This window comes from Pyrgilauda ruficollis, unplaced genomic scaffold, assembly GCF_017590135.1.
Source record: "Pyrgilauda ruficollis isolate IOZ18807 unplaced genomic scaffold, ASM1759013v1 scaffold13, whole genome shotgun sequence".
Lineage (NCBI taxonomy): Eukaryota > Metazoa > Chordata > Aves > Passeriformes > Passeridae > Pyrgilauda > Pyrgilauda ruficollis.
Window position 1 is genome coordinate 4932757 of NW_024511432.1, and position 17918 is coordinate 4950674.

At 49.3% G+C, this 17918-nt stretch overlaps 1 protein-coding gene across 6 annotated transcripts; it reads left to right on the forward strand.

Annotated features, from left to right (window-relative positions):
- Nucleotides 1-1971: 1971 nt before the first annotated feature.
- On the forward strand, nt 1972-17535 carry GFOD2 (glucose-fructose oxidoreductase domain containing 2). Of its 6 annotated transcripts, XR_005954423.1 has the most exons (6): nt 1972-2101; nt 6622-6969; nt 10188-10463; nt 11548-13620; nt 17243-17337; nt 17424-17535. XR_005954423.1 is itself a non-coding variant. In XM_041458793.1 (4 exons), the coding sequence occupies exons 2-4, from the start codon at nt 6711-6713 to the stop codon at nt 12444-12446; spliced, it is 1434 nt and encodes a 477-aa protein (XP_041314727.1). In that variant the 5' UTR covers nt 1972-2101; nt 6622-6710; the 3' UTR covers nt 12447-13817. The 6 variants fall into 6 exon arrangements, 5 of the variants coding, with proteins under 5 accessions (XP_041314727.1, XP_041314730.1, XP_041314729.1 ...); XM_041458793.1 differs by lacking the exons at nt 17243-17337; nt 17424-17535 and having other exon boundaries at nt 11548-13817; XM_041458795.1 differs by lacking the exons at nt 1972-2101; nt 17243-17337; nt 17424-17535 and adding an exon at nt 6265-6440 and having other exon boundaries at nt 11548-13817.
- Nucleotides 17536-17918: the final 383 nt, after the last annotated feature.

Below are 17918 nucleotides of genomic sequence, written 5' to 3' on the forward strand. Positions count from 1 at the left end.
CTGGTTTCATCCTGACCACATACTCGGCCCTGAGACCCGAGTAATGCCCCGGGAGCTGCTGATGGCCATCCCCACTCCACTAGGGCCCGGCCCAGCACTCCCTGCCACTTCCTCAGCTTCCGGCAGCGCCACCTCCCCACGCCACCCGAGCCTGTTTGGTTTCACCCCAGGGAATGGAGCCCCTGGAGGAAGCGGTGCTGCGGCACGGCAGGGGTGATGTCCACACCCATCTGGTGATCGGAGGTGCTCCTGCTGAGCCCAGGTGGGGACACACACACCCTGCCACCCCCAGGGACTTGCGGTTTGACATAGGGATGGGCTTGATCAGAGTGCTCTGCTTGTGGGATGTACATGGCCCTGCAGAGCCCTGCCCCCACTCTGGCCATGAGGACCCAGCTCCTGTCACTTCATTGCCACTTCCCTGTATTTCCCTGCACCTCTGGCATGAGGGACATGAACATCACCAGACCAGACACAGCTTGTGTCACCCTTGCCACCAAAGGGACATGGGCAGCAGTCAGCAGGTGCAGGCCCCTCTGTGCCCCCAGCCTCTGTGGGTGCAATCTCTGCTGCTCCCCACTGCCAGCCACTGCTCTTCTTCTTCACACTCAGAGCACAACCTCCTCCCATCTGCCATTTCCTCCCCTTTAGTTTCTGTCAGCATCCATAGTAACCACCCTCCACACCATGCTGGGCACACACAGCCTGGCCACACGTGTCTCCAGAAGAAAGGCTGTTCACTGGAGCTCTGCTCCACCAGCCAGTGGAACTTCCTGGCTGAAGCTGAGGTCTCATCTGTAAACCAACCCACACAAGAAAGCAGCAACACCAGCATGATATTTGCTGATAAGATGGCACAAGATCCACAAGAATGACAAGTGAGAGGTTCTGTATCCCTCTTGCTCTCCCCTCTGGACCTCAGCATGTCATCCCATGCTCTTTCTGATGTTCAGTTCCTGTCTGCATTTGAATCTTCACCTTCTCTCATTTCACAACTGCATAACGATGTGTACTCGTTTGCTTCCTTCCTTTTAATTTCTATTCTGGTTCTCACGTTTCCTGGCACTGATGAAGCCAAGACCTTCTCCAGCAGGACGTGCCTTCCCCCTGTTCCCAGCTGTAGTGCTGGTGGAACTAAAGGTTAATGTCTTGCTTTCTGCTGACTCCACAGGGGTGCTCTCCTACCAGAGCCCCTTCCAACTCCACAGCCACATTCCATGGTGCTCTCTGCCAAGGAGAAAAGAGAGCAGGAAATGGCAATGCTACTGTTAATAACAGGGTGCCCCGCCTCAGCTACACCAGGCACTACACAATGTCCACAGCAACAGGGAGGCTGCAGAGTCCCTCAGGAGCTCCCCACTCCCTTGAAGGGCACGGGGGAAATACAGAACGTGCCATCAAGGTCTTCCTCTGCAGCTGCTGGGAGCAGCGAGCAGCCCCCGTGCGAGGCTGGGGAGGATGAGGAGCGCTGTGAGAAGCGCTGTTTTCAGTCGGCCCGCGGTGCCTTTACAGAGCTCTTCCCTGGGCGTCGTGGTGCTCTGTCCCCGCAGGGCCGCCAGAAGCGATCCTGCCCTCACAGCACTGTGGGGCTGACGGGGCTCGGGGGCACATCGATCTGAGCCCTGAGCCCTCACGGAGCTGGGCACGGAAGAGCCAGCGCCAGAGCAGCTGGTGTCACCGAGCAGGAGGTGCTGCAGACACTGGCGGTGTTCCGGGCTCCCTCCGTCAGGCACAGCACCCTCAGGAAGCGGCGGCCGCCCCCGGGACCCCAATCGGGGCACAGCCCGAGAGCCCACACCGCCTCACCACAGCTCATCGCGCTGTTCTCCCATTGGCTGTTGTCTCTGTCAGTCACCATAAGTCCCGCCTCTCTGCCCATCTCCAGCCTCAGGATTGGCCGTCCTTCAAGCGGCGCCTGAAGCCCCCTGGGCGCCGCCATGTTGGGGGCCGCTGCCCGGCGGAGGGGCGGTGCGGCGCCGGGCTGTCGCGCATGCGCGGGCCGGGCAGGGCCGCCGCCCCGGGAGCGCGCGGCCGCCTCGGGAGCGCGCCCGGCCCAAGGATGCGCCAGGCGGGACAACCCCGGTGGCCCGGCCGGGCACAGGTGAGGGCGGCTCGGACCCCTCGAGCCCCCCGGGCTCCTCCGCTGTCCCGGGGCCGCTGGGCGGCGAGGGGAGCGCGCTCCTGCCAGAGGGCGCCGGGGCCGCGAGCGGCTGGGGAGGGGCCGGGGGTACCAACTCCGTGTGGGCCGGTGAGGTGAGGCGGGGCCTGTCCCGTCCTGACCCCTGAAGGGGGAGGTGAGGCGAGGTGAGCCGTGCCCTGTTCCAGGGGTGAGGCGAGGTCAGGTGAGCTCTGTCCCGTCCAGCCCTGCCAGGAGCCCGCGCACGAGGAGCGGCTGCCCGAGCCCCGCTGCCCCGGGCGGCGCGGAGCCCCGCGGGCCGTGCCGGCGGCATCCCCGCGGCTGCCGTGGCCGTGCCGCGGGCTCTGCGCGAAGGCCGGTTTGGTTCCCGGGATTTCCCAGCTGCTGCTGTCTCCGGCACGGTCCTCACTGCCACCTTGGACCTCGGGCGGCACCTGTGGGAAGTGCCGTGCCTGGAACGGGGCCTTTGCTGCTGTGCGTGCAGACCAGGAAGGACAGAGAGCTGTGCTGGGCTCGTCTCCAGGTGTGGTGGGAGTTCCTTCAGGCTGTGCGCTCCTGGGTTATCGCACAACCCGCTGGCGCTGGATCAAAAGCACGTTTAGTAAAGAAAGCACGTCAGTTTTGACATCAACACGTGAACCATTCCACACACCGCGTCAAGTGTATTCGTGCCAGAGGGCAGAAGTGTTTGCTGGTGTGCTCCTCCACCATGTGCCTTGTCTTTCTTGGAACCCAAAAGGAACTTCTTAGGATAAGTTGGAGACATGTGAAAAGCTTTCTCTTTATGCAGAGCCAGTGCTACCCTGGCCAGCACCTTTCTGAACATGGGCTGTTATTTTCACTACCTTTGGCCATCTGTAATGGTCCACAACAGTTTCTGAGCCCTGTGATCCTTGACTGTACTATCTAGTTTTAGAGACTTATGCCTTTGGAGCTCCCAGACTTCTTCAACATGGAATTGAATGGGATGCTCTTGGAGCCATCAGGTTTTTCATTGCACTGGGTCACAAACTTCTTGCTGCTATGTGTACCAAAAGAGTCAAAAACCTCCTTTCTATGGCCAGGATGGGACTTCAAACTCACTGTGAAATTCAGCAAAAATGAAGGGGTTTTGTGGCCACAAAAAAAAAAAAAAAAAAAAAAAAAAATGGTGGCAGAGCTCTTAAGTGCTTCTGTTGGAAAATTTAAGTCAGAATGATGTTGCAGGATTGATTATTTCATCTCTGTTAAAAAGAAATTGATTTTTATCTCCTGACATGCAAGATACCTGTTGCAGTCTGCTTTCAGTTGCCCATAAGAGCTCTGCCTTTTGTGTTTTCTGGGGGAGGTTCTCATTGAATTGTTCATTCCAATGTTTGACTGCTGGAGAGGTTGATGCACTAGGATTTTAATTTTTGTAACTAATTTGCTGAGTCTTGTTTGAGGCTTGGTGGGTTTTAAAGTAAATATGTAGAAATTGTACCTAATTCTAAGCTGGTGTTGGTTCCAGTTTCAGGCATTTCTTTCTCAGAGCTGTTCCCATGCTCTGCCAAAATCAGTTTTCTCTGGTTTTCAGTTCAGTGCTAGTTGTGATTTCTGTGCATTCAGTGAACCTCAGTGGATAGACAGGAGTCTGTCTTTTCACTCCCTGTAAATGACAAATGTCTGCACTGTCTCATGGCAAGGGCATTTCACAACTTAAAAAACTCTGAGGCAAGGAACCACCTCCTTCAGATTGTTTTGATCCTGCCTTCTCTGAGCTCTATTTGATGTGCTCTTACGTGGTGAAGGACAGTGAAAACTTTGCTTTTCTCCATCCTAAGCCACTCCTGACTTTATTACTTGTGATGTCTCATCCAAACTGAGGAATCTTTCCTTGCTTAGGTCTTCCTTTCCAGGAGATTTTGGTGCTTTTGATCACCTCTGAGAAGAGAAGTACCAGATGTGCACGTAGAGCTCCAGATGATGGTGCTCTTGGGGACTTCTGTGGCTGCACAGTGCTGTTCTTCTGAGATCCCTGTTCCTTCTTCCCAAACTGTCAATTACAGCTGCCTGTCCTCAGCAGTGGCCTTTTTCTGACGTGGAGGGTTTAGGCTGTTTCTCAGCTGGCCTGGGCTGGGATCCCTCTCCTGCCAGCACTGGAGTGTGTCTGCAGTGTGTGTGTGTGTGTGGAGGCTGCAGCACCCACGTGTACCCCCTTTCTAAAGCTCTCTCAGCTCAGTTCTGCTCGTGCTCCACGTGCTCTGTGGTTTGCCCCATGTAAGGACTGGCTTATTTTTTAAGAGGCAACTGAATGGAAAACAGGGAAGAGTAACACTTAAACTGAGTGATTGTTGGAGAAATCACCTTATCTGAGTAGCAGGAGGCTCCTGTTGCACATACTGTGGTGTTCTCCTGGAGCATTTTCAATGAATTCAGCCTTTTCTGAGCTGTTGTGTGAGTTAGACACATCTGTGTGATCTGTGCAAGCAGGCACACACTCACCTGGTCTCTGCTCCACCTCACTTTGTATCCCTTCAAACAAAGATGTTCTTTCTGCTGTAAGAATTTTTAACTCTTCCATACCATAAACTACTAAACAGATTTGTGGGGACTTCAGTAGTTATGCCAGCTGTCCATCCAGTTGCAAGGGTTTTGTTTTTTTGGGTTTTTTTTTGTTTGAGTGATTTATATAAAGCAAGCCTGGGTAGAAGCCATCATCCTTGCTAGTATTCCAGGGTCCCACCCTTTTATGTAGACTTGTAAATATTTTCAAGATCCTTTTGATCTTGTCACTGCCTTGTTTGAGTGTTCTGCTAAATGTTGGATAAAAAGTTTATGCCAATGAGCTTTGTTCATCTTTATAAAGAATGACAGTGACAGTATCACTGCAAATGCTGCATCACACAGAATAAGGAAAAACATACTGAATTAATTAAGTAAATATTTCATAAGCTGTTTTATAGCATCTGTAAGCATTTGTGCATTTTGCAAGATAAATATTCTCAAGCTTTTTTTTTTTTTAGTTTAGTGTCTGTACTATAGAAATACATAGGAATTCAGTCGAGGTTCAGTTTTATGGCACAAGCTGGGCAGTGTAGGCACCCCCAGACTAATGAGGTGCTGATTGCAAACAAAGCACTTGCGCTGGGATTAGTTCCACTTCTGTGCTGGTACTGCCCAGTGCTGTGTCAGGGTTTGCTTTCGTGTGTTGTAACTTAATGTGAGTATCTTGGGATGGGGAAATGAGTAACATTGTTTCTGAAACAGGCTGTGATTCTTGCTGCTTATAGGTGTCTTTTCCAAAGGTGATCTGGTGCTGGTACCAGTTCTCTTTTTAAATATGGTCTTTGTTTTTTCATTGTAAGCTTCTAATGAAAATGGAATTTGTCATGTTTTTCTCTCAAAAAAAAAATTCAAAAAAGGTCAAGTGGGTGTAGTAGATGAGAATTCAGAAAGGCACAGAACGAAAGCTTTGTTTTGTAGGTTTCTGTGGTGTCAGAGATTGAGGAGACTTGTGACATCTCTCCTTGAAGTTGGTGCTAAAGCGAGTGCTGAAGGCAGTTTGGCCAGCTGTGGACAGCAGCTGTGCTGGGGCAGACTGGCAGGTAGGGCTCAAAGGAATTGATTTACCAGGAAATATTTGGAAGAACAAAAGGAGTGTGACTTGACCAATAGTTTGTGTGTAGGGAATATTATAATTCTGTGCAAACCCTGCATTCCTGGAGTTTAAGTGGCATTGGCAGAAGGAGATATTTTTAACTGTCCTAGGTGAAGCTTTTAACTATCCACAGTGGACACAGAGGAGCGCCCTTTTCCTTTCAGCAAGCAGATTTCTGTGTATTTAAACACTGGCATTCTCTCTCCTTGTAGGCTTCTTCTCCCCAGGCAAAACAAGCTCACTGAATCCAGGCTTTCCCCACAGGACATATTTTCTAAATCTTCTCTAGACTGACTTACCTATTTGCCATAAAATTGTTAAGGTCCAGGTAGTTGTTTTCAGTTTGTGTATTTAATTTGGAAGAAAGATTTATGTGTCCCAAAGCATGTCTATTATTTCCAGCTATTTCAATTAGTCTAATAAAAGCTATTACCTCATCTCACAAACCTTTATCTCATTTAGGAGCTTACATCATCACAAATAGAGCAGCACTGCTTTTACTGCTGGTGTGACAGACTCCATGTCCTGTCCTCTTGGTGCTTCCTGTCACTCCCAGTTTGTGCCTGTGTCTGGTTTATCCTGCATTCTTGTGTGTGTTTCTGTCCCTGTGTGCTGAATTTTGAAGCTGAGGAGATGACTCTGTCAAGCTGCTTTCTTACCCTTCTTCTGCAACAGGTTTGTTAGGTTTGTCCCTTCATACTGTATCTCTATAGACTGCACCTTTTGGGGGTTTTGGTTTTTGTCATTAGGATGTTTGAGAATGTTGAAAGCCATACAAAGGACAGAATGTGGCATTCAGGGTAGGTGTGTTTGATACCACAATGTGCCTTTTGCTGATAATGACTTGTAACTTTTCACATTTTAGGAGATGTGGATGGAACACCGAGCTGAGGAGCCGAACATTTTACTGAAGGCCTGTGTGTAGACCCTGATGCTCGAATGAATGAATGAAGAATGAAAATGCTCCCTGGAGTGGGTGTGTTTGGAACTGGTAGTGCTGCCCGGGTCCTGGTACCCTTGCTGAGGGCAGAAGGCTTCTCCATTGAAGCTCTTTGGGGCAAGACTGAAGAGGAAGCCAAGCAGCTGGCAGAGGAAATGAACATCTCCTTCTACACCAGTCGGACTGACGATGTCTTGCTGCATCAGGACGTGGATTTGGTTTGCATCAACATCCCTCCACCCCTGACTCGGCAAATTGCTGTGAAGGCTCTAGGTACCTTTTTATCCTTGGAGTTGGACCAAAAATCTGTAGCTTGTTGGCAGATTGAGATTTAGCCCAGCACAGTTCTGGTTGCACTAATGGCAAATGTGGTGCTAAAAATTTTGTGTGGCATTTGTGAGAAGGGTTACCTGGTTTGGTTTTTTTTAAATACTGTTAATAATTGCTTATAGATCTGCTTGAACCAATTGGGCTAAAATATTTTGCTTGGGTCAGACTGAAGTTATGGTAGGAAATTTGTAATAAAAGGCTGTATCAGAGACAATAATGAGAGGGTAAATGGCTTTATGCCCATTTAAAAAAAGCAGAAACAACAACAAAAAAAGCCAAAACAAAACAAATTGTTTAATTAACTTTAAATTTTCCCATGTTCTCTTCTAGGAAACTGAGATTTACCTGGAAGGGGCAGGTTGTTCAGCTCTGCTTTATGCTTTCTCCACAAGTAAAATCAAACTTGGAAGTTGAAAGACTTTGAAAAAATATTTGTATACACTCAGTAGAATCTTGTGAATTAGGAGCTAAGAGATGGTGTTTTAGCTGTGACCCTGGACCACTCTTGGCACATCCATGTCCATAGCAGGCTGATGTGGTCCCAGCTGGAGGAATCCTTCTACCTGACTCAGGAGGGCAGATGGTGGGGACAGCAGGAGGAATCCAGCTGGATGACAAAGAAGGGATGACACCCCAGACTGGTTGGGCAGGGAGATGGGAGCCAACTGCCCAGGCATCATGACATTTCTTAATTCCCCGGTGTGTGACTTTGTAGTGTTAATGTCCTCTCCTGGAGAGCAGCGTGGGTGTCAGTTTGCGTGTAATTCTGTAAATAACAAGGGTGATATTTTTACTTTGTTTACAGGAGATACATGAGTTAATTTTAGGACAGGTAATCTCAGACCATGTGAGCCCGGGTTGTTTGTTGTACCTCTTTTCTCTACAGTAATTTCTTTTGGAAGTAAACAAGTCCCTGCACAAACATTTGCAATGCCACTTAGATATGCAGAGTGAGATTTCAGGCTTTTTTTTCCTTTTCTTTTTTATACTGTTGGATTTGTTTGTTTACCTTGTTGGAGTACTGTCCTTTGAATTTTAACGTATTCTGATTTTTAAATATTTGAACTGTAGGTTAGAATTTATCTCTTCAAATATGCTAAAAGCTCTTTAAAGCATTTGTTAGGTAATATGCATTTCACTAGGTCTTGTGGTTCTTGATGATCAAGTGGGCTAAAAAGGAGAGGATTCACCATTCTCTGATGGATTATTAACTAAAAGGGATTAGGATTCCTTCTCTGAAGGCTGGGAACTCATAAGAGGACATTATCCAGGGGAGGAAAGGGAGGTAAAGCTGGTGCAGAAATACAGAGGTTGTATGTGTGCTTGAATGCAAGTATAGGAAGTGGAAGGCTGAAAAAGCCAGGGAGATGGATGGATGTAGCAGGAAAGGGTAACAATCACTTCCTCTGTCCTGAGATGTCCTGGTCTGTAAACTGATGCAGACATCTCAGGCCAGTGTGGTGCTGACCTTGCCTTTCAGCTCTCCAGGTTCATTGCAGTGGTATTTGCAGGTCTGCTGCCCAGTATATCATGACTTATTTAAAGCCAGTGTTGGGTGGTCTCCTGTGCCTGAATGTTCTGAAGGAACACAGAACCAGGGGAGGGCCAAAGATGGCAGCAACATTTTGTTTGGAAGTTGAGATTGATACAGTGATGATTATAATCAGAGAATTATTTGCTGTGAATTGTTTATAACAGATTGGTGTTTACTTGCCAAGAGACTGGGCTTTAGGAAATGTCAGAAGTGGTGCAGTAATAATGGTCTTGTGTGTTGTGTTTTGTTGTGCTTTGTTTGTTTGTTTTAAAGTGGTGACGGTTTTAGCACTTATTTTTGTACATTTTTCTACTTTTTTAAAAACCTGTGCTTCCATTTGGTAAAGAGGAGAAAAAAACCCAGTTTTTCTAGGTGGTGCAGTTTCCTTGTCTAAGTTTCTTGCTGACAGGCATCCATGAACAAGCCTGGGGACAAAGCAGTGACACTGGTTTGAGTTCATGAACCAGACAGAAGAGATCAAAGCCCAGGGGATAGTTCATATTAAAATCAGTGTAATCTTATGGTTTATCTCCACAACAGGCAAAGCAAGAAGCTCTCTTTAAATTTGTGCTTCTTTTGATCTCAGAGGAACTAAATAAATTTCACCAAATGTCTGTGTTGTGGTTCATGTTCCACAGTTAAATGCACCCATCATGTCTCCTGGCTGGTGAGGGCCTCAACTGAAAATTTTGCAGCTGTGGTTTAGGAAAACAATATGGTGCAAAGTTCAGGTTATTCATTACCAAAACAATAGTAACAATCCCAGGGATGTAAGCTGCACTGCCTTGAAAAACAAAAGGCATGGCCATTACCTTGTTAAAGGACCTTGTAGCCATCTCTGACTTGGCTCTGTCCTTGCTTCATGGCCATCTCTGTGAGCTTGGGGACAGCTGGAGGGATGTTCCACTGAAGGCAACAGCAGGATTATCCCAGAGCTGTTATGTGTTCCCAGGTGTCATCCTGGCACTCTGGCAGTGGCTGTGGGCTGTGCCCAGCTGTCAGTGTGCTGCACTGACTGCCATCCCAAAAAAAGGCATCAGCCACTTTTAGCTCCTCAGGTGGCTCAGCCTGGGGTTCCACAACAGGCACAGCACTGAGCGAGGGCGAGGCTGCTCAGCAGAGCAGGGGGAGCCTGCTGTGACAGGGCTGTCCCCAGGCTGGGCAGCAGGGGAGCAGCACCAGCACAGCACTGGCTGCAGAGCTGCTCCCATGGAGCCAGAGTCACTTTGGTTTTCTGCAAGCTTTGAGGGTACAGATTTGCTCAGGATGCTGTGAGCATCCCTTTGCTTTCTCTGGTGCTGCTTTACTGTAACCTGCCTTGGAGATGAGCACCGTTTAAACATGGCAGATAAACTGGACTGAAGCAGCTCTAGATACTTGTCAGGTGCTTCAGCTAGCCCTGAAAAGTACTGAACTGTGTTGTGCCTTGCCTTGGCAGCAGGACTGGGGACAGGGGACTCAGAAATGGTCCCTAAAATGGGGGGTTACCAATGGCCAGCCAGGGTGTCCACTTGGAGTTTGACCTGACCCTTTGTTCATTAAAGCTGCTGTAGACCCGTATCAATACAGGGGATTTCTCACTTGTAGTCTTCCCTGTTTCTGACTGGATTTCACTTGTGTCTGTTAGAAGCAGAAGTTCGGAGTCTCCTTAGCTATCCCCTGGCTGAGCTGTGTCACGGGAGCGCGCTGGTCCCTGGCCCACTCGGAGGGTTCTGGGAGAGCTGGCTGGGTGCAGCCGGGAGAGGGAGCACGGAGAGCGGGAGCCACGGTGGGGATGTGCCTTCTCCTCGCGTCCAGAGACCGAGGAGTGCCTGTGCTGGTACCTGCTCACTGGGAGTCAATAAACAGCTGTGCCGAGCAGGGAGCACAGTCTGCTCCTGCCTGAGGAGGAGCTTTCTGAGAGGTGCCCAGCGCCGTGTGCAGCGATTCCTGAAATTCTTGGGCAGAAACTGTGGTGTGCCATGACTGACCTTCAGGTCTGGCATCCCCAGTTAGTGTCTATAATAACCGTGTTAGGAATAACATGGTTATTACACTGAAAAATGTTTAGATTTGATCAGAACAGAGGTAAAACAGGAAAAAACAGTAAAAGTAAAGCACTGCCATGAGAAGGGGGATACCAGAAAAGCTCCAAATGTAAGAACTGGTTAAAACTTGTACTGTCATGCTCTTTTGTATTACTTAATTTCTGCTTTACAGTTAGGGAAAAAGAGGATTATTGACTGCCCCATTGATTTAGGCTGAGCACAATGTAAAGTGCATCAGGAGCAATAACTGCAGTGGGTCAGCTTGGGGGTGCAGCTCCTGTCTCTGTAATTCAGTCACCTTTTGTCTGATTGTACAAACAGGTATGTGCAGACCAAAATGATTTGCTTTCTAATTAGAAAGGGTTGTTTAAAAACAGTCCACTTACCAAAACATTATTTCTAATTCTTGTGTTCTGTACATAGAATCTGTATGTATATCTTTTATAAATATACATTTTATATATAAGTAAATTGTATGTCCCATTTGTATTAATTTAAAAAAATAAAATTGTATGGTGATAGTGCAATACAAAGTGAAAATCAAATCTCCTCTCCGCCCCCCCCCCCTTCTTCCCTGCAGGGTGCATGGCTTTTTTTTTTTTCTCCTCAGGCTATACAGGTATTCAAATAATTTGTAAACTATAGCACTCATAGAGTGTCTTGTTTAGATGTCATGTGATGCCATTTGGACATTTATCTTTCATTATGTGAAAATCCTCTCTTTATTTGGAGCCTCCCTCTGTGAGAGTTCGTCAATGGTGCAACTGAAGCATCTTGGAAACAGCATTGAGTCTTGCTGGACTTGGCATTCCTACTTTAGTTCCCAGATCTCTACCTTAGAAATTGCAGCAGGAAAGCCCAACTCTTAAAACCACCACTTCTTGACAACCTTTGGGGCATGTGAGCGTGTTTTCCTCAAGTGTGCTAAATATTGTAATTTTTTTTCCATTTGTGCTGCAGGAATAGGGAAGAACGTCCTGTGTGAGAAAGCTGCTACCTCTGTGGATGCCTTCAGGATGGTCACAGCTGCCAGGTATTACCCCAAGCTGATGAGCATCGTTGGCAACGTGCTGCGTTTCCTGCCCGCCTTCGTGAAGATGAAGCAGCTGATCGAGGAGCACTACGTGGGCAACGTCATCATCTGCGACGTGCGAGTCTACGGGGGCAGCCTGCTCAGCCACAAGTACAACTGGATCTGTGACGAGCTCATGGGAGGGGGTGGCCTGCACACCATGGGCACCTACATCATCGACCTCCTGACTCACCTCACCAGCAGGAGAGCTGAGAAGGTCCACGGTTTGCTCAAGACTTTTGTGAAGCAGAACACGGCCATCAGCGGGATCCGCCACGTCACCAGCGACGACTTCTGCGTTTTCCAGATGCTCATGAGCGACGGCGTCTGTTGCACTGTGACTCTCAACTTCAACATGCCTGGGTCATTCATCCACGAGGTCATGATTGTGGGCTCTGCCGGCCGCCTCATAGCTCGTGGGACAGACTTGTACGGGCAGAAGAACACCGCGCTCCAGGAGGAACTGCTGTTTACAGACTCTCTGCCTGTCAACAAGGGCCTGTTGGATAAGGGGTTCAAGGACATCCCGCTGCTCTACCTGAAAGGAATGGTGTACATGGTGCAAGCCCTGCGGCAGTCTTTCCAGGACCAGGAAGACCGTCGGACGTGGGATCATAAACCTGTGTCCATGGCAGCCTCTTTTGAGGATGGCTTGTACATGCAGAGTGTGGTAGAGGCCATCAAGAAATCCAGTAGGTCAGGTGAGTGGGAGACTGTGGAGGTGATGACTGAGGAACCAGATGCCAACCAAAACCTCTGTGAGGCACTTCAAAGAAATAACTTATGAACATTCCTACCTTGGAAAATACTACTTCTGGCTGTAATGTAAAAAAACCCCAGTTTTTAAGATATGTAGATTCTTATTTAATAGCCTGAGTTTCTTGGTTTTTTTAAACATGTAAAATATGTTCTCATAGGAACAGTTCTGGTTTAAATTGTTTGAAGAGTTTTAAATGTTTCTGTTTTTTGCAAACATTTAATTTTTGTCTTGGAGACTGGTAGGAAAACTTGAATTGCCCTTTGCACTTGCAGTAGCTGAAGTGAATTGTGGGATCTCTGCCATTGCATGGCTTGGAAATGGGACACAACCCCTGTTGCACAGGTTGCTGATTTAACCATGAAAGCACACAGAGCAAGATCAGGGAGTATCTGTTGTTCAGATGCCTTTTTCCTCTCTTGGGAGACTGATTTATGTTTTAATCCTCAGTTTGTAAAATTTTAGAAAAAAGTTCAGTGATGTAACAAGTCTCTGAACTCCTATAGGACAAAAAGTAGAAGGAACAGATTAAAGTTAGTAACATAAGGATCAGCCTTTTGGCTTCCTGTGTGTGGTAAATGTCTTTCAAATTCATTCAAACTGATGTTTTATTTAAATGATACTATAATTCTCTGTTGTTGGTGTCTTGGCAGGAAAATATTCAGGAAGTCTGTGATGCATTGAGCTATTCTTCCATATCTGTAGACATTATTCCTTCTATTCAAGAGGCTGCCTGCATCCAGCAGCTGTTTTTCCATAAGCTCTGTGCTTATGTCAGTTGTGTTTACTGCCTGGCAGCACCAGTGCCGTGCCTGTGGGGCCACGTTCTCATTTCTGTGACTGTTACTAAATAAATGACAAATGCCTCCCTAGGTCACGGGATTGCCACAGTGTGGTGGGTAACAAAGTAGTACAGCATGAACCTTTCAGGGACCTGAAAGTGGAAGGAAGGAGGTATTTCCTACCTCTTGCAGCTCTCTTAATGTGCTGGCTGGGTAACTGTCACACTACACACATCCTGGTAGTTGAGAGAACAGGGACTGAACTGCCATGGGTAAATGTGCTCTTGATCTCAAACACTGGCTATTAATCCTCTGGTCCAGCCCTTCTTCACGCCCTCCTGCAGCTGGTGCCCAGTGGAGAGATTTGTTGGCAGATGATGGGGAAGTTCATTCCTTCTGAGAAATGTTTCTCTCTGAGGCAGGTATGTGGAAAGGATAGTCTAATTTTACTACATTTGTTTTGTGTACTTGAAAGCTTTTTTTAAAATGTATTTCCCACTAAATTGTTAACCCTGTGTATTTATGTATATTAACATGCACGCTGCTGTTCCATAAGCTGGACCTTCCTGAAAAGTATCATGTTTTCTACAGAAATAAAAAGTTGTGTTTGTTGAGGGAATTCTCTATGCAACTGTGTGCTTGTGTTTGATTTGGTCAAGCTAAAACAATCTTAATAAAAGTGAACAGGAGACTCAGAGCTGGGACTCAGTATCTGGTGAGTCCTTCCCCGTTTATTGTAGAAATTGCCAGAAGACACCAAATAAGAAGCAAAATCCCTGCAGTATTGATGGGACCACTTTCTTTGCTTGGTGTGTAAATTCGGTATTTACCTTTGGATATTTACTTTCCAGACTCTGACAGAAACAAGTCTGCTGTGCTGTTTTAAAGGGTAGGAGCATGGCTGCTCTTGTGCTCTGCACATTCTCATCTCTACTGTGAGCTGTGTGAAGGAAGTGCACGGTTAGATTGGGTATTAGGAAAAGATTCTTCACCCAGAAGGTGACTGGGCACTGGAATAGTCTCCCCAGGGAAGTGGTTGTGGCCCCAAGCTTGCCACAGTTCAAGAAGAGTTTGGACAGTGCTCTGGGAGGCACAGGTGGGATTATTGGGGCTGTCCTGTGTGGGGCCAGGAGCTGTACTCCGTGATCCTGCCATAGGTGTGAGCATCTAATGCCTGTGGAGTCTGTGTGCTGTGTAAAATGGATGAGACAATGTGTCCTGAGCTCACCTGGCACTCACCGCCTTCATTCAGACACAAGAGCCCTGACTCTTTTCATGCCATTTTGGGGGCTGTTTCGAAGCTGTCCTTCTGGAACTGAGAACCTTCCTTTGTGCCTTTGTCACTAAGTTTGTATTGGGCAGAACAAATCAAAAGCGCAGCTCCTTCTCTGTGGGAAGAAAGAAGCACAAAACATCTCCGGCTGGTCCCAGTGAAGGAAGGAGGGTGCCGAGACTGCTGGGTGAGAAAGAGACACGACCGCAGAACTGTGCCGAGAGCTGAAAGGGGCCTCTCGTGGCTGCCTGCAGCCTGAAGCTGCGCTGCACGGCCAGAGCGGGACGGTGACCGCAGGAGCGCCCGTTTGGGCGAAGCGGATTCCAGCCGTGCAGCCTGGATTGCCCCGTGCAGTCCCTGTGTGCTTAACGCGGATGTTGTGCATTAGGGACCGGGGCCGGCCGGGGCTCAGCGTCCCCCGTGTGCTGCGGCTGCCCGGGCACAGCCGGCGGGGCCGCGGGAGCGGCGCCGGGGCCCTCGGGCCGGGCCCGCCCATCCCGGCGGAAGCGGCGGTTGCCGGGGAGCGGCGGGGCGGGGAGCCGGGCCGGGAAGCGCCGGGCCCGGAGCAGGGGCAGCGCCCACGGGGGGAGGCTGCGGGCCCCGGCACCCCGGACTGCGCTGCTGGCAGCGCCTCCCGAGCCCCGGCGAAGGCAGCCAGGAGGGGCCCCGGGTGGTGTCCGGCCCCAGCGGTGTCCGGTCCCAGCAGTGTCCGCTGTCGCTCGGCGCGGTGCCCGCTCTCAGCACGTGTCCCCAGCGGGCAGGGCCGGTGCTGATCTCCCGTGCCAGCTCGGCCCAAGGAGTTGGGGCTGCCACACGAGCTCCAGCCTCAGCACGGGGCTCGTCCGTGCATCCGAGCGGAATCCCACGCGGCCTCCGTGCCCTCATGTGCCCTTGCCCTCCTGAGAGAGGCCGGGCTGCAGCTCTGTGGCACCCACAGCAGGCTCTGCCCACCTTGCAGTGCCCAGCACGGCCCTCGTTCAGCTCCTGCCCCAGCGCTGCGGGAAATGCGGCTGACTCCATGGGCAGACTGTCCAAGCTGGCTTTATTCCTAAAGAGCTGTTGGTACACAGCAGCTCCCAGAAATGCAAATGTCAGTATCACACCTGGCTTACCTGTCCCTCTGTTTTCAGAGAGACAAAAGGAAAAATGGGTCTTTGAGACTGGCAGATGGGGAAGAGCTGGTGAGACCTGGAGAAACTCACCTGGGGAATGATATTAAAAGGAGAATATTAATCTCTCCCATAGCAGTCAGCAAGGAGAAGGCTTAGGCAGGGGCAAAAACCACTAGGTAGGTTCACAACACATTGGCCTCTGGTCCCGACTCCCAGTTTTTTGGGAGGAATGGTCACAGATCCATTGGTGCTGTTGTGGTGCAGCCCTCGGGCGAGGAACTTATCCTGATGTGACTTTCCATTTCAGCTAAAACTGTTGAGGAAGGAATCAAACATGCAAGACCAGCTGCACGGAGATTAGCCCTTTGATTTGCTGCAGATGACTTGCTCTGCTTATCACAACTTATCACAACCGTGGGATGTTTTTTCCCATGCTTTTTTTCAGAGATTGGCTCACGAAGGCAAGAAGCTGGGCTGGCATCAGCTCTGTGTGTGGTAGCAGCTTCCTGGCCAGGGACCCAGGCACAGTGAAAATGTCATCTGTGAAAAAGAGGGAATGCTTCAAAGTCAGATGCCGAGGGTTCAAGGCTGTGAAATGCACCTGCCTGAGGCTTGTCTGTTCCCATGTTTTGCAGTTACCTTAACTACAATGCCAAAAACAAGCCACAAAAGGAAGCTGTGGTTCTTACAGGCTCTGAAAGGACTCAGTTTGCCAGGGGAATAAGTAGCATTTTTACCACTTGGTCAGCTGCAGCAAAGGGCACAGAGTCGAGTTAATAGTTATTAAACTGGTTATTAAACTTGCAGAGAGAGAACTGGAGCCTGCATTGCTTGGCTCCTAGGCCAGCATAAAGCCATGGCTCTGGTGGAGAAGGGAGCAGCACACTGGGCTGAATGAGCAGTGTTGAAGTTATTGGGTTACTCCAGCAACTGCCTGTGCCTCCTGTAGCTGTGCAGGGTGGCTGGGAGCTGTGACTCTTCCCTAGGGAGTCTGCAGGCTGGCTGGGGACAGGAGCAGAGAGGAGTGGCACACAAATATCTGTTTGCCTGGACTTACTCAGCCTGCTTCTGCAGAGTGTGCCTGAATCTCGCAGGCTGTGAATGCATAAATGGTGTGTGTCTGTTGATGTTTGGGTTGCTGATGTGGTGGTAAAGCAGATGCTCTCCTGGGTGCAGGAAAGCCCCCAAGAGGGCTGACCCTGTCCCCTCATCCCTCTTCCTCTGTGTTCATAACTATGTGCTCCTGCTGTGTTTCCCTGGTGCTTGCTCTAGTGCTTCTCTGATCCTCCTGTGGATGTAAAAGTCATGTTCCTTTTGGACAAAAGGATACACAGGCAGAAAACAAACCCAGTGAAAGAAGTGACTTGTTTGGTGCAGGGGCAGTGGGTGGAACTGGCTCAGCACAGGACTGTTGGTGCTGCAGAGCTGTCCCGAGAAATGAAGCGGGTGGCAATGACAGCAGAGTCATCCTGTCCTCTGGGCAGGAGTGAGCCATGAGGGTCTCACTCGTGTCCCCGTGGTCAGCAGGAGCAGGGCAGCAGCTGGGGAAGTGTATTCCTGGAGGTCTGGCTGGGACACTGCTGCTGGGGGCTTGTGTCCCTGTAGGTCCCTACATAGGCAAGATGCTCCCTGTTGTAATGAGGTTGTCTGATCTTGCAGGAACCCATGCCAGAGGTGATGTGACTTGCAAATCAGGGAGTGGGTGTCATTTGCAAATTCCCTGCAGCAGGGCAGGGTGCAGCTGGGATGTGAAGGTACAAAAGGAGCCCTCCATCCCCCGCCTCCCCTCAGCCTGCCTTTCCTCCCCAGTCCCCCGCAATAATTGTCTGCTCTGTTACAGGTCTTGATTTCAGCCTGTCATTTTACGTGTAAATCACTGGGCTGGGACCTGAGTTCAGATCAAGATCAGATGTGCATTTCAAAGCCAGTAGCTGTTCTGGAGTGATCTCATGGTGAACGTTTTCTTTTCTTTTTTTTTTTCCTCTAGAATGAGAGAGGCTGTTCTGGCTTAGTTGATCCATTATCGAGGAGATTAAATAATACCAAGCCAGCATCCTTTTATCTCTGGCTGAGAGTCTGTGCCTGCTTTTCAGAAATAGCTTTTCCAGAGCAGCTGGGTAGAGGCTGCACATGCATGCTGGTGTGCAGCAGTCAGCACTGCTTGCATTGCCTCTGCCGTTGTGTCCAGGAGATGAATAACAGCATTTTGCTAATGGGTCTCATGTCAACAGGGGTGATTTAGCAAGGAAGACTGCAGTGCATTAGTTGCTATGAGTCAGATTCACTCAGCCTTGCACTGATCCTTTATTGGTTTATAAATTAAACTGCAGATGCT